This window comes from Orcinus orca, chromosome 1 (genome assembly GCF_937001465.1).
Source record: "Orcinus orca chromosome 1, mOrcOrc1.1, whole genome shotgun sequence".
Taxonomy (NCBI): domain Eukaryota; kingdom Metazoa; phylum Chordata; class Mammalia; order Artiodactyla; family Delphinidae; genus Orcinus; species Orcinus orca.
The window spans coordinates 104,924,147-104,937,334 of NC_064559.1; the positions used below are offsets into that span (position 1 = coordinate 104,924,147).

General features: G+C 38.4%; 1 protein-coding gene across 1 annotated transcript; it reads left to right on the top strand.

The window, feature by feature from the left end:
* The first annotated feature begins 371 nt into the window (after positions 1-371).
* LOC101281464 (histone H2B type 2-F) lies at positions 372-942 on the top strand. The gene has a single exon (XM_004285119.3). It carries the CDS (start codon positions 504-506, stop codon positions 882-884), a length of 381 nt encoding a protein of 126 aa, XP_004285167.1. The 5' UTR covers positions 372-503; the 3' UTR covers positions 885-942.
* Positions 943-13,188: the final 12,246 nt, after the last annotated feature.

Sequence of the window (13,188 nt, forward strand, 5' to 3'; positions counted from 1 at the left end):
CCATCTTCCTCGTTGCATAAGACAGGAGGCGCAAACCGCGAAAAAAAAAAAAAGAAAATGTGGGCTGAGGTATTGTTGCAAAAACCGTAATCAAACAAACTTCCACAAAGTAGTACAGAGGAGTAAAATGATGCAAAAATGAGAAAGTTAACTTGTCTTTAGCTGGCACTTCAGATCTCCAAGTAAAAGTGAAAACCAATTAACATCAAAAGACCACAAACAGGTGAAACTACTTTTTACATAATTTAGTGGTTAGTGTGAAATGGAACATTTTGATTGGTTAACAAGACATTTCTTCTAAGGGCCACTGAGGGAGCGCAAGCAGAACCTTATTTACATGGACTCCGCCCCTCTATGACGACACTGTTGGATATTAACCAATAAAAACGTAATACTGTGCTAGTCTTCATTTGCATACAGGCTCTATAAGTAGCGCGTAACCAGCCTGCTTCGGTGTAGTCGGGATCACTTCTACTAGCGTGTGGGGATTCTCCTGTGTGAAGATGCCGGATCCAGCAAAATCTGCTCCTGCTCCTAAGAAAGGTTCTAAAAAGGCTGTCACGAAAGTGCAGAAGAAAGACGGTAAGAAGCGCAAGCGTAGCCGGAAGGAGAGCTATTCTGTTTATGTATATAAAGTGCTGAAGCAGGTTCATCCAGACACCGGCATTTCTTCGAAGGCCATGGGCATTATGAACTCCTTCGTGAACGACATCTTCGAGCGCATCGCGGGCGAAGCGTCGCGCCTGGCGCATTACAACAAGCGCTCGACTATCACGTCCCGGGAGATCCAGACGGCTGTGCGCCTGCTGCTGCCCGGCGAGCTAGCCAAGCACGCCGTGTCGGAAGGCACCAAGGCGGTCACCAAGTACACCAGTTCGAAGTAAGCGTGCAAGAGACGAACTAGAACATCTATTTTACCCCAAAGGCTCTTTTCAGAGCCACTTAAATTATCGGGGAAAGTGGCTGTAAACACTTGATAAAAGGTGGGTTTAGTTGTTGGTTGGGTAGGGTGGGCCCATGATCACGAGTGCTTTTGGACTTGGGGCTAGATTGGGACAGTGATTGAATGGTTGCCCTGTTAAAATCTAGGACCTCCCATGGTCCAGTGGTGCCACCTAGTGGTATGTGTCATGTTGCTGGTAACAAGTGATTGGTCCTTAAGGTGGTTCCTACCTAGTCTGAGTCTTCAATGGGAGCTTAGGTACGGAGGAGCGGGGAAGGGCTGTCTCTTATTAAACTATTAAACTAGTAAGTGAGTTGGGTTTTATTTTATTCTAGCGTACAGATAGCCCTATAGTTTCCCCAGTTGCCGCTGTTTCTTAATGTTTTAATCTGTTTTTAACATAAATCTCTAGGTGTCTGTCACAAACTTTCAACATCACCAGGTGCTTTATTTAGTACGTTGGCCTACCTAGCCCCGTGACCCTCAACCAGATAGATTTCCCACCCCACCCCCTCCATCACACTCCCCATGGGATATTGGCAGTATCTGGAGACATTTTTGATTGTCATCACTTGGGGAGAGGGGCGCTACTGGCATCTAGTGGGTAGATGCCAGGGATGCTGCTAAACATCCTATAATGCCTAGGAGAGCCCCCACTACCAAGAATTATTTGGTGAATGATGTTGACCCTTGCGCCAAGGTTGAGAGACCCAGTGCCCAAAGACTTCCCTTCCTTCAGGATATTTTCCCTTCTGGGTTTAATCCTCATTTAGGTCAAACCTTTCCCCACTCCTACCCTGCTTTTGGTGAAAACTGAGCAGCACTTAACTTACACTGCTTGTTTACACTCCTCCACAGGAAAATTATCTTCTCCAGGGCAAGGACCTTGTCTTGGTTCTGTAACTCCTGGTTATAAGGCCCATCTCCAAGCTTGCTAAACATACTTCCAGGTGCCTCTCCTGAAGTTCCCTGATAAGGTCCCGTTGGAGGTGGGGGACTGGTGAGGTGGTTTTTAGTGTTCTCAGGTGTATATTTTTAGAATAGATTTTGGGGGCATGGTGTACAAAAGGGCAGTTAACATGTGGGATGAATTTCTAAGGCCCTCTCAGTTCAAAACTTGCATAACTCAAGACCAATCCCGAAAAAGGCTGGATATTCTACCAAATAAAATATACCCTTGAGGCAAAAGGAAAAGTCTTAGCTTCCAATTCACTTGACAGTCGAGTTTTGAAATTAAGCCATTCCTGGTTAAACTTGGGGGAATTTAAAATGAATTTTTTAAATGCTTAAAATGAATTTTATTCATTTGTAATGTAGGAGTTCGAATTTACATCCAATTAAAAGTTGCATAAAGTGGGCTGTATGTGATTTCTTTCACTGGGAAATTAAGATTCTCAGTGAGTCATCTTTCCCTAGAGACTATCAGACAAGCGACCAGGGAAAGATGACTCAACTGAGAATCTAAAATTTCTAGTTGAAAGAAAAGAAATCATTATACAACACATTCTATGGTAGGAAAAATCACTCTATAAGTGAGAATTTACATGTGCCAGACCCTGTGCTAGGTGATGGGGATATACAGGTGCTCTCCTTCCCAAGTCCATGAAGTGCACCTGGAATTTTATTTGCGACCAATATATCAAGTATCCTCTGGGAAGTTTTTTTTTAAGTTTTAGTTTTACCCAATTTTCACTGTAACATCTTTCAACTTTTTAATCATCTGATTTTTGTAAAATGGAATTCTTCATCGTTCCCTTTAAATTCTGTGACTAGGTGTCATTATTTCTGTACTCCTCATCCAGGTTGTAACATTTTCTTTTCACTTTAATATGTCTCTTTAAACTTAAAATTTTCACATAGACTATTTTTTAGGGTTTTTCATTATATTGGAAAGCTCTGGCTGTCCCACCCTCTTGCCCGCAAAGCAATTTAAGTCACATTGTACTTGGCTCCCAGCATCTCAAACCTGCTGAAGCTTTCTTTGTTCACCATGATCCTAGCTTGAGAGAAATTTTATTTTCTTGTTCCCTGTGAGATTCATTTTCTTTTGCAGGGGGTATGACTATAGTAAAGCATGGGAATAAGCCTTTTCTCAGTCATCCCAAGTAAAATTTATCAGAAAATATTGTTGGCTTAACATGTCCCATATCCAACCATACTTGACACTTCACTGCTGTCTTCCCACTCCAAGCCACCATCACACCTCCCAGGTATTTGCAATGACTTTCTGACTGGTCTCTTTGCTTCCGCCTCTACCCTCACTCTATCTTCCACAAACCAGCTAGAGTAAACTTTCTGAAACCTCTAAGTCAGATCATGTCACTCCCACACCATCCTGCCCAACTGAAAATCCCCATATGGCTTCAGAGAGAAGGTCCACACTGATTCAATGGCCCACATCCACCTCCTCTCTTACCACTCTCCCTTTTGTTTGTTCTGTTTCATCACACTTGTCTCCCTGCTCTACCTCGAATACACCAAGGCCCTCCTATCTCAGGGTCTTTGTGCTTGCCATTTCTTCTGGAAAAGCTTTTCCCCCAGATATTTATACGACTGGCTTCCTCATTTCTTAGGCTTCTGCTCAAAACTTCCATTACTCTTCAGTTCTTCCTTGACTTATGTAAGATAGCAAGCCCACCTCCCTCTCTCCCCCCATTTCTTGGTACTCCTTGTCCCCATACCTTGCTAAATTTTCTTCCGTGTATCATCCGAATACTAATGTATTTATTTACTTATTTGTTTATTACTGAATCAGAGACTGCTACTCATAAAAGCTGTTCTTCTTTCCTTACTTTAACCCTCTGCTTTATGGGTGCATGCCTTCTCAGTTAAAGGCTAATTTACCAGCTTTTCTTGCATCTGGGTTTGTTCATAAGACAAAGTTCTGAGCCAATGAGATATGAATGGAAGTGATACATATTATTTCTAGTTTGTGTCCTAAAAAGGAATAGATATGTACTGCCCTTGCCTTTTTACCCTCTCCTCTGGCTGGGTTACAGATACAATGGCAGGAACTATGGCAGCCACTCTGGGCCCAGAAACAGAAGCCATGTGATGAGAATAGCAGAACTGTTCTACTAACCCTGGACATGAGAGATGAATAAACTTGTATTTTGTTTAAGCCACTTCTTTTTTTTAATATTTGGCACAATAATTTAGACTGTTCTCCAACCAATACATTGTCTGACTCTCCTCCTACCTTCTTAGAGTAAGTCCTATGAAGGTAGGTACTTTGTTTTGTTCACTGCACTTTGCCCATCATCTCGAGCTGTATCTGGAATAGAGTGGGCACTCAGTAAATACTGATGGGATGAATAGATTGATGAGGGAAGGAGTGGTTGAGAGGGAGGGCAGTGGGATTGGATTTATGAGATGCAGAACTCTAAGAGTTGGCTTTAACAAAAAATGATTTTAAAAATCTTTTGCCCTCTGAATGGGGAACAGCACAATATGGAGTGAAGGTCTAGGTGAAGTTGCAGACACCATGGTCCACAAATCAGTTTAGAAGCTTCATAGTGTAAGTTGTTGGGTATTTAAGGATACTTACCTACACTAACTCAGAAGCAGTAAGAGAGTAAAGGAAAACTTTTGTTTCCTCTACTATTCTCAGTACTTCTGGCCACCAAGTATGTGGGTTTTCCACACCAAGCAATCCTGACATTAACTATGTGAAGTTAGTGCAGACCCCACAGGTTAAAGGCTCAGTCCAAAAAGATTGCCCTTCCACCCCCTATACCAACTTCAGATGCCAATCACAAGTAGTGGGTCCCTAGGTTACACACACCTCTGTCAGTCTTGGCTACAAATCAGGAGTTCCCACAACCCCCTCCTCAGACTCAATAATTTGCTATAACAGCTTACAGAACTCAGGGAAACACTTACATTTACCAGTCTATTATAAAGGATATAGTAAATGATACAGATGACCAGCCAGATGAAGATGTACATAGGGCAAGTGTCCTGAGTGCAGGAGCTTCTGTCCCCGTGTAATTGGGGTGTCCATGTGGCTTCCTGGCATGTGGATATGTTCACTGACCCAGAAGCTTTCTGAATCTCATAGTTTAGGGGTTTTTATGGAGGCTTCATCAAGTAGGCATGATGGATTATTAACTCAACTTCCAGTCCCTCTCTCTTCCCTGGAGGATGGGGGGTGTGGGTTAACAGCTTCAATCTTCTAATCATAGCCTGGCCTTTCTGGTGACCAGCCCCTGTCCTGAAGCTCCCCAGGAGTCCACCAAGAGTCGTCTCATTAGAACAAAATATGCTCCTATTACCCTGGAAATTCCAAGGGATTTAGGAGCTCTATGTCAGGAATTGGGGTCAAAGACCAAATATTAGAACAAATGATGTCCTTAGCACCCCTATCACTCAGGGAATTACAAGAGTTTTAGGAGCTCTGTGTTAGAAACTGGGGGAAGAGATCAAACATACATTTATCATGTCACAGTCCAGCCCCTGGTCTCTGGCCATGGACCCCTTATAGCAAACCAATCACAAAAGTCAAAAGATACTGGCTGAAAGGCAGTGTACTGTAGTAGTGATGGGCATTAGCTTTGAGTCCCAGCTAACCCACCTAAGAGCTATATGACCTTGGGAAAGTTTCTTTACTCTTCTGAACCTCAATTTCCTCATCTGTAAAATGAGAAAAATAATGGAACCTACCCTCAAGACTTGTGAAGATTAAATGAGATAATGTACTTAATGCACTTAGTACAGCAGCTGGAACATGGCAAATATTCAATCAGTGTTTCTCCCATTATTGTGGCTGGGAAGGCACTTGCATGAGGACCCTTGTACCTCCAGAGCACATTTCCTTCCCAACAAGTTGTGCTTTAAGAGATTTCTAGTGATTTGAGAGTCAACTCCCTAAGCATCTTGCAGTAGAGCAGTAAGACCTTCTTTATCTTAAAAACATCCAAGAAGGCAATGCCACAATTTACTTGTTGGGCCTCTGACACTGTAGAGTCTTTAAGTATCTGCTATGTGTCCCAAAAGGGAAAAAAATGAATTAAATAATAAAAGACCTTATTTCTAGTGTCTGTTACTAGTGCTCTGTAAAGACCAATATAATCTTTGGCAAATACCTTTAAAAATATATATCAGATGATGTTTGCAATACCTCCCATCAATGCTTTCAGAAAAAATTGAAATACTTTCATCTCAATACTTCTTTCTGATTTCTGAGTTGAAAGCTCTGAATTTTGAGGATTTAACACAAGAGCAAGCCAAATGAATAGAAATGATGTAGGCATACTATCAGGTAGCACAGAGAAGGACACACCTTATAACCAAAAGGAGAATGTGCAGATATTTGGGAAATGTTTAATTAGAAATTCAAAAATGGGCTCGGTGGAGTCAGGTTGATGACTTCTGAGTTCTTCATTTCTGCTTGTTAATGTACTTCATGTTTTTCCTCTCAGTATTTTCAAGATGAACCTCCTGTTCCTGTCACTATTCAGGGATGAAAGTTTCCCCAAGAATATAAGACTTTCTTATTCAAACTACAGTCCAAGGAGTGGTAAACAAGTAAGATGGCAGTCCCAAGACCTTAATATTTCTTTTCTTTGACCAAGAACTCATTACACAATAGATGAGATATTTCAGATGGTTCTGCTAAAAAGAAGCATAAGAATCTAGAGAGTATCACTATCAACCAATCCAAGGAACTTTGCTTTAGATGGCCAAAACCAGAAACAGAGAGCAAAGTAAGAGAACTCATAGAGCTTGAGCAATTCTTTAGCATTTTGCCTTGAAGGATCCAAACCTGGATGCTGACGTATTGTCCCAAGGATGGTAAAGAGGTAATGGCTTGGGACTGGCTGAGTATTTTGAGAGAGAGAGAGATTGACAGATCAAGATCTCAGTTGATCTTGGGACTGAGGCAGCACAAGGCACCCAGAAGAAGGAATCCTTGTGGCAAAAAATGGAGGATGCAGATTTGTGAAATGAAATAAGGAACAATTTATCTCTGTTGTTTTACATGATCAAAGGCAATAATTTTAAATTATCAGAAGGTAGGGGAAAATCCATATCACTCTTTTGATATCAGTGTTTTTAACATTCAGGGGAACAGAAAATACCTAAAGATATCGGCTTTATTTTTTGTTGTTGTTGGCAATGATGTTTGAGCTTTGTGTAGGTCTTAGTTTCCAGTTAGTGGGATTATCATTTTGAAATGCATTGAAGGAAAACGCCTTAGGCCAAGAGGGAATGTGAAACAGAGTTCAGACACACCACAGATATAACCCTGGACAAAGGTTGTTCAGTGTTCTTAATAAAATTCCCAATCCTAGGGATGGGCCTTAAACTACTTGAATTTCTCTCTGGAGATGTATGTTTCCTACAGTTTGGCATGTCTACTTACTCAAGACCCCTATTATAACATGTAGAATAAGCAGGAGAAAGGCATACTGATTAACTTGTATCTGCATCAACCACAAGATTACTTCTAGCGAGGGAGCATATCCTTGTTTTCATAGGCTTCTTCCTTCTCCTCCCTGCTGCAATATGAAAATCGAATAAGAATGATTTTGCTTATATGAGCTTCTTTGTAGGGAACTTTTCCTGTGATGTCTTTTTAAATATTTGAATTTTGATTTTCACAATTTTTTCACATTAATATCAAGGAACTGGGCAACAGAAGTTATTATTATTTTTAAATTGTATTTATTTATTTATTTTGGCTGTGCCAGGTCTTAGTTGCGGCATAGGGGATCTTGTTTTTTTTCAGTTGCCACATGCAGGCTTCTTAGTTGCAGTATGCGGACTTCTTAGTTGTGGCATGCATGCGGGATCTAGTTCCCCAGCCAGGGATCCAACCCAGGCTGCCTGCATTGGGAGCGTGGAGTCTTACCCACTGGACCACCAGGGAAGTCCCCAGAAATTATTCTTAAGTGAATTTTTTTTCAGAAACAGCAAGTATGCATAGAGAACACAATTTTAGGATTAGCAGGAAAGTTAACCAAGGTAGAAATGGAATTTCAATTCTTAGCCTAGGGGGAAAAAAAGGAAGGAATCTTTTCATTTGTCTAAGGGAATTTCATTGCATTTATGATTGTGGGATGTTTTTAGGCAGGAAGGGGCATAATAGATAAATCTTTCTTGATTAGCATATGCAAATCATTTATAATGGGAAATAGCAAAGTCCCAACCATTATAAGAGTAAAACAAAACAACTCTGACTATTCTTCCTGACAGGAGAAAACAGTAATATATATGTACATGAATTACAAGCATGACTGAGTCTTCTAGATTGAGTCGGTGGATAACCATGTAGCAGGGCCCCACAACAGCACAGAGGTGTCAAAGTAAATACATAATCTGACAGTGTAGAGGATGATGTGTTCTTAAAATCTTTTGAGTATGCCACTGTATTAGTAAAGAGCGCAGGCTCATAAAACAGATCACCTGGTTTGTAACCCAGCCCTGCTCTTTATCAGTAGTGTGACTAGGGCAAGTTTTTGGACCTTCTATGCTTTTTCTTTTTTTTTTTTTTTTTAGTGGGGGGATGCAGTGCAGCATGGCTTGTGGGATCTTAGTTCCCCCACCAGGGATTGAACCTGGGCCCTGGCAGTGAAAGCACTGAGTCCTAACCACTGGACCACCAGGGAATTCCCTAGTTTCCTCATCTTTAAATTGAGAATAATAGTAATGCTTACTTTATAATGTTTTTTTGAAAGGTGAATGAGTAAATACATATAAAAATTCTTAGACTGATGCTTGACACAACATTTCAATAACTGTTAGTTGCCGTTGATAGTAGGGAACTCCTGTTGAGTGCTATGGAAGTTTTTCATCTCTAATGTACAGTGAAATATCTACTAATTCAAGATAGTGTCCCAAACATATGTTGCATTCTTCCCATTTTGCACCCCAAATTCCTTAAATGATAGAAAAGTGACAAAAAAGATGGCAAATGGGTTAAGAGTGAAGAGTGCAAAAACAGTAAACATCTTGGAAATTTAAAATTTGGTTATTGACACAAAAATTCAACAGTAGGACTGAGTCCAGAATAGAATCAATACAACTGGGAGAAAATAGGGGAGCTGAAAGATGAAGCCTAGAAATCCCCCCACAATGCTGTATAAAAAGATATAAAGGTAGAAAATATGAAAAAAAGTTAAATGACATGGATGATAGATTCAGATGTTCCAAAATTCACCCAGTAGGAGTTTAGAAGGAGAGAATAGAAATAATGTAAAAAATAAAATACAGGTCTACCAAATAAGGTTTGCTGATTGTACACTGCACAGCTTCAGGAGCACCATTTAAACTATAATCTTTGTGAATGGTATCCCCTGCAGTTGTGCAGTACACAACCCAAGTGTCATACATGGTGGTCCTGAGGAAGTAAAGAAAAGGAGACTTTCACAGAATATATATCTTCAGACTGCAAGGTCCCATTAAATGCATAGCATATAGATATGAACTAGAAGTATCTTTACCTAGAGACATGGCAATAAAATTTCAAAACACAAGAGTTAAGGAGACGATTCTAGAAACACCCAGAGAAAATTCTTACAAAGAAATAGAAATCAAATTATGTCAGACTTTTCATTTGGACAACACTGGATATAAGAAGACAATCGGTATTTTTTTAAATCTAGGGAAAATAATTTTGAAACTAAATTTCTATATCCAGCCAAACTATCATCTAAGTGTGGGTGACTTTTCAGACCCTCCCTGAAAGAATTTCTGGAGTTGTATTCCTGCAATAATCAGAAAAGATTCTAAGGGGAAGATGTGCGATACCAGAAGGGGGCCATGTGCCCAGTAAAATATATTGCTAAGTCTAAATAAGTTTAGATTCTAGAAAAATTTCTTTAAGGCTTAGAATACTTGGTATTTATTCATCCACCTAATTTCATAATTAAATAAATTTATTGAGAAATTAGAAATCAGGTGATAGGAGAGAGGTGAAATAAATGAAGCAGAAAAGGTTCAAATAACAAAGAAATATAATACATATACCAAGTTACCTGTAATACAAATTTAAAAAGAAATGTGCTATAAATGATAGATACAAAGTACTGTGAGGTTAGAGATACAGGTGACATTGTTCGTGATATCCTGGGTCATACAAGAAGCATTAATTTATTGTATCCATCATGTATTGAAATCTCCCTCTGTTTTGATTACTGATTCAAGTTTGGATTTTAAGATTTTTGTTTACGTAACTGTGATTACAGAGGTTTTTACATGTATGGTTTCTGCTCCGCATTTTGTCTACTATTTTGAAGAAACAAGAGCTCAAAACTGTTAGTGACTTCAAATATACGTCCTTTGGTGTAGATCCTAAAAAATTGAAAAGAAAATCTGAACTTCAAATTCCAGATGATATTGACATGGCAAGAAATAAAATAAGCTAATATTTATGTTATATTTAGGAGGAGGATATAGATATTATTCTAGAAGTTGTTAGAAAAGTGTAAGTTTAAATATATATGTATATACAAAATGTATATGTATAAAAGCTGACTATAAAGCACTAGAAGAGGGATATTTCATATTCAGAAAAGCAGAAATCCATTAAGCAGTGATCAAGAATTGTTTGCACTTGAAAGTCGATTGTAGGAAGAAAAATTCCACTTGAACTAATATGAAACCCATTTGCTAATTGTGGGAGGGGAAATAAAGCTTTTAAATTATACAATGTAAAAAAAATTGTTTGCACCTAACACAGGTACACACACATGCATAATCATACGCGTGTGCATACAACAAAGATTTCTAATAAGTCAACAATCATAGTGGTGATTATGTTAACACAGACACATCTTGCTCAAGGATTAAAAGACCAAGTCGACTAAAACTTGTTTGAAGATATAGAGGATTTGAAGAACATAGTTAACAAAAGTAATCATAAGTATAAGATTATACCTATACCATCTTGTATCCAAAATGGAAAACGTACATTATACTGAAATTCACATGCAATACTGATTCAAAACTGACCATGTGTGAGATGACAAATGAAAACTCAACAAGTGTTGAATAAGCTGAAACCATACAAGATATATTTACTAATCATAATGCAATGAAATAACTAAAAATACTCTCCTTGATCTATACTGTTAGGGAAAAGCACATGGTTAAAGAAGATATCGAAATAAAAATTATGTAGTATTTAGAAATAAACAAAGTGAGCACTATATATTAAAACCTATATGAAGAAGTCAGAGGACCTCTTCATAGCTTTAAATGCATTTATGAGAAAATAAGAACTTTTAAAAATAATGAATTAAGCTTTATATTTAAAAGCTAATAAAGGAACAATAAAACCTGAGGAAAGTAGAAGGAATAAATTAGGATAGAAATCATTGGAATAGATCATACTTCCCCACTCTCCCCAAAACAGAATTAATCAATAAAACCAAAATCTGGTTCTTTGAAAGAAAATTTAAAAGTTAATCCTTTGGTAAATTTAATATTGAAAGAAAAATTACACAAATAACATCAGCAAAATTAGATATTGAAGTATTAAAATGGTATGTATATTTTGATACAGATATTTACAAAGGTAGACAACTCATTTTTCAATACAAATGATCAAAGTTGCCTTAAGAAGAGGAGAATACCTGAATAAAAAATTAGCTATAGGAGGAACTGAAAAGATAGGCAAAGATCTACCCTTAAAAACAGCACCAGGCCCAGACAGTTTTACCAGACACTGGGGGAAGAGACAATACTTATTATATAAATTGATCATGATAATGGAAAAATATTAAAAGCCACCTACTAATATTATGGGGCAATGACAGCAACAAATATTATTAAGATTAAGTGAAATAACCCCTGCAAGGCAAATGAAAGAGTATTTGGTACATAAAAATAATCCATAAAAGTTAGATATTATGAGCCAGAATATAGATTTCAAAGTAGAAAGAGAGGTAATTGGGATAAGAAACTGCAACACAAGGAGTTATTAAGTGTAAGGTTAAGATTTGAATTCTAGTTTATTGTGCCCAAAGCCTGTGAAATTTCAAGAAATTATTTAAAGTTAGAAAATATTATTTTCTAAAATAAATATGATACTTACAATCCCATTGTACATACCTATTTCTTTTCTTCAAGGCTTTTTTCCTGCCCGTGCAGAAGTTGTCCTCAAAGTTACAGCCAGACTCCAGATGATTGCTGTTTCACTGGAGATCATGCCATTGCTTCCTCAAAATTAAATTATCTTTTCAGAATACACCATATTTGGGGAATTTATTTCTCCAGGATGTGTAAACCAATTATTTCTAGCCTTTCTTAGAGATTTTCTATCTCCATTTAACTCACATATCGTGTTTTGGCATCTTTCCCTTCCACACATGCTCCTTCTCCACAATTTATTCTTTCATATCCTAAGCCAAAGGGTTAAGGAATAATACGTGCTTAGTGTGACAAGAAGCTGAAAGGGGAAGGCAGGAAGATGAACTTCTTACCCTTTTGGGGTTTTGACCCCATATTTAGAAACAAACAAAGATATGAGGAATAAAGGGCAGCAAACAATTTTATTGGCTCCAGTTTTACTGACAGTGTGCATTAACAAAGAAGTCTATACCTAAAAGACCTTATGGGGCTCCAGATTTTCAGCTTACTAGCATTTTCTTTTTGACATCCTGCTTTCCATTGCTAACCTTAATATACAGCTCTCTTAGGGTCTTTCATTTTTTATACTATTATCGCTGTGAGACCTTTTTCTGTTTTTTATTTGTACTTTCCACTTAGATTGTCTCTCTAGTCCCATGGCTCTGAATACCACATATATATGATGATTCTCAAAAGTTTATCTCTAGTTCAGGATCCTTCCTTGAGCTCCACACATGTATCCATTGCTTTCCCAACAGTTACACTTAAATGTCAAATAGGAATCTTAAGATGTTCAATACAAAACTTTTGCTTCTTGCTACTCCTGTCTCCCCTGCTCCACCAATTTGCTCCTGCTGTTTCCCAGCTCAATCTATGGAGTCAGTTTATTGCTCAGGCCCCAAATCTAGGATTTGTACCTGATTCCTCTCTTCCCCATATGCCCTACATGTAATCAATCAGCAAGCTTTTTTTTTTTTTACACTTCCTACAAAGTACATTCCAAATACCACCACTTAACACCTCTACTGCTACCACGTTAGTCCAAGCTACGGTTATCTCTCCCCTGAATTCCTAACTTTTTCTTGCTTCCACTGTTGTCCCCTTACTACCCCTGAGGGTCTGTCTCCAACTAACTCTGGTGGCAGTGAGGACTGCCAGACACCTTCCAGCCA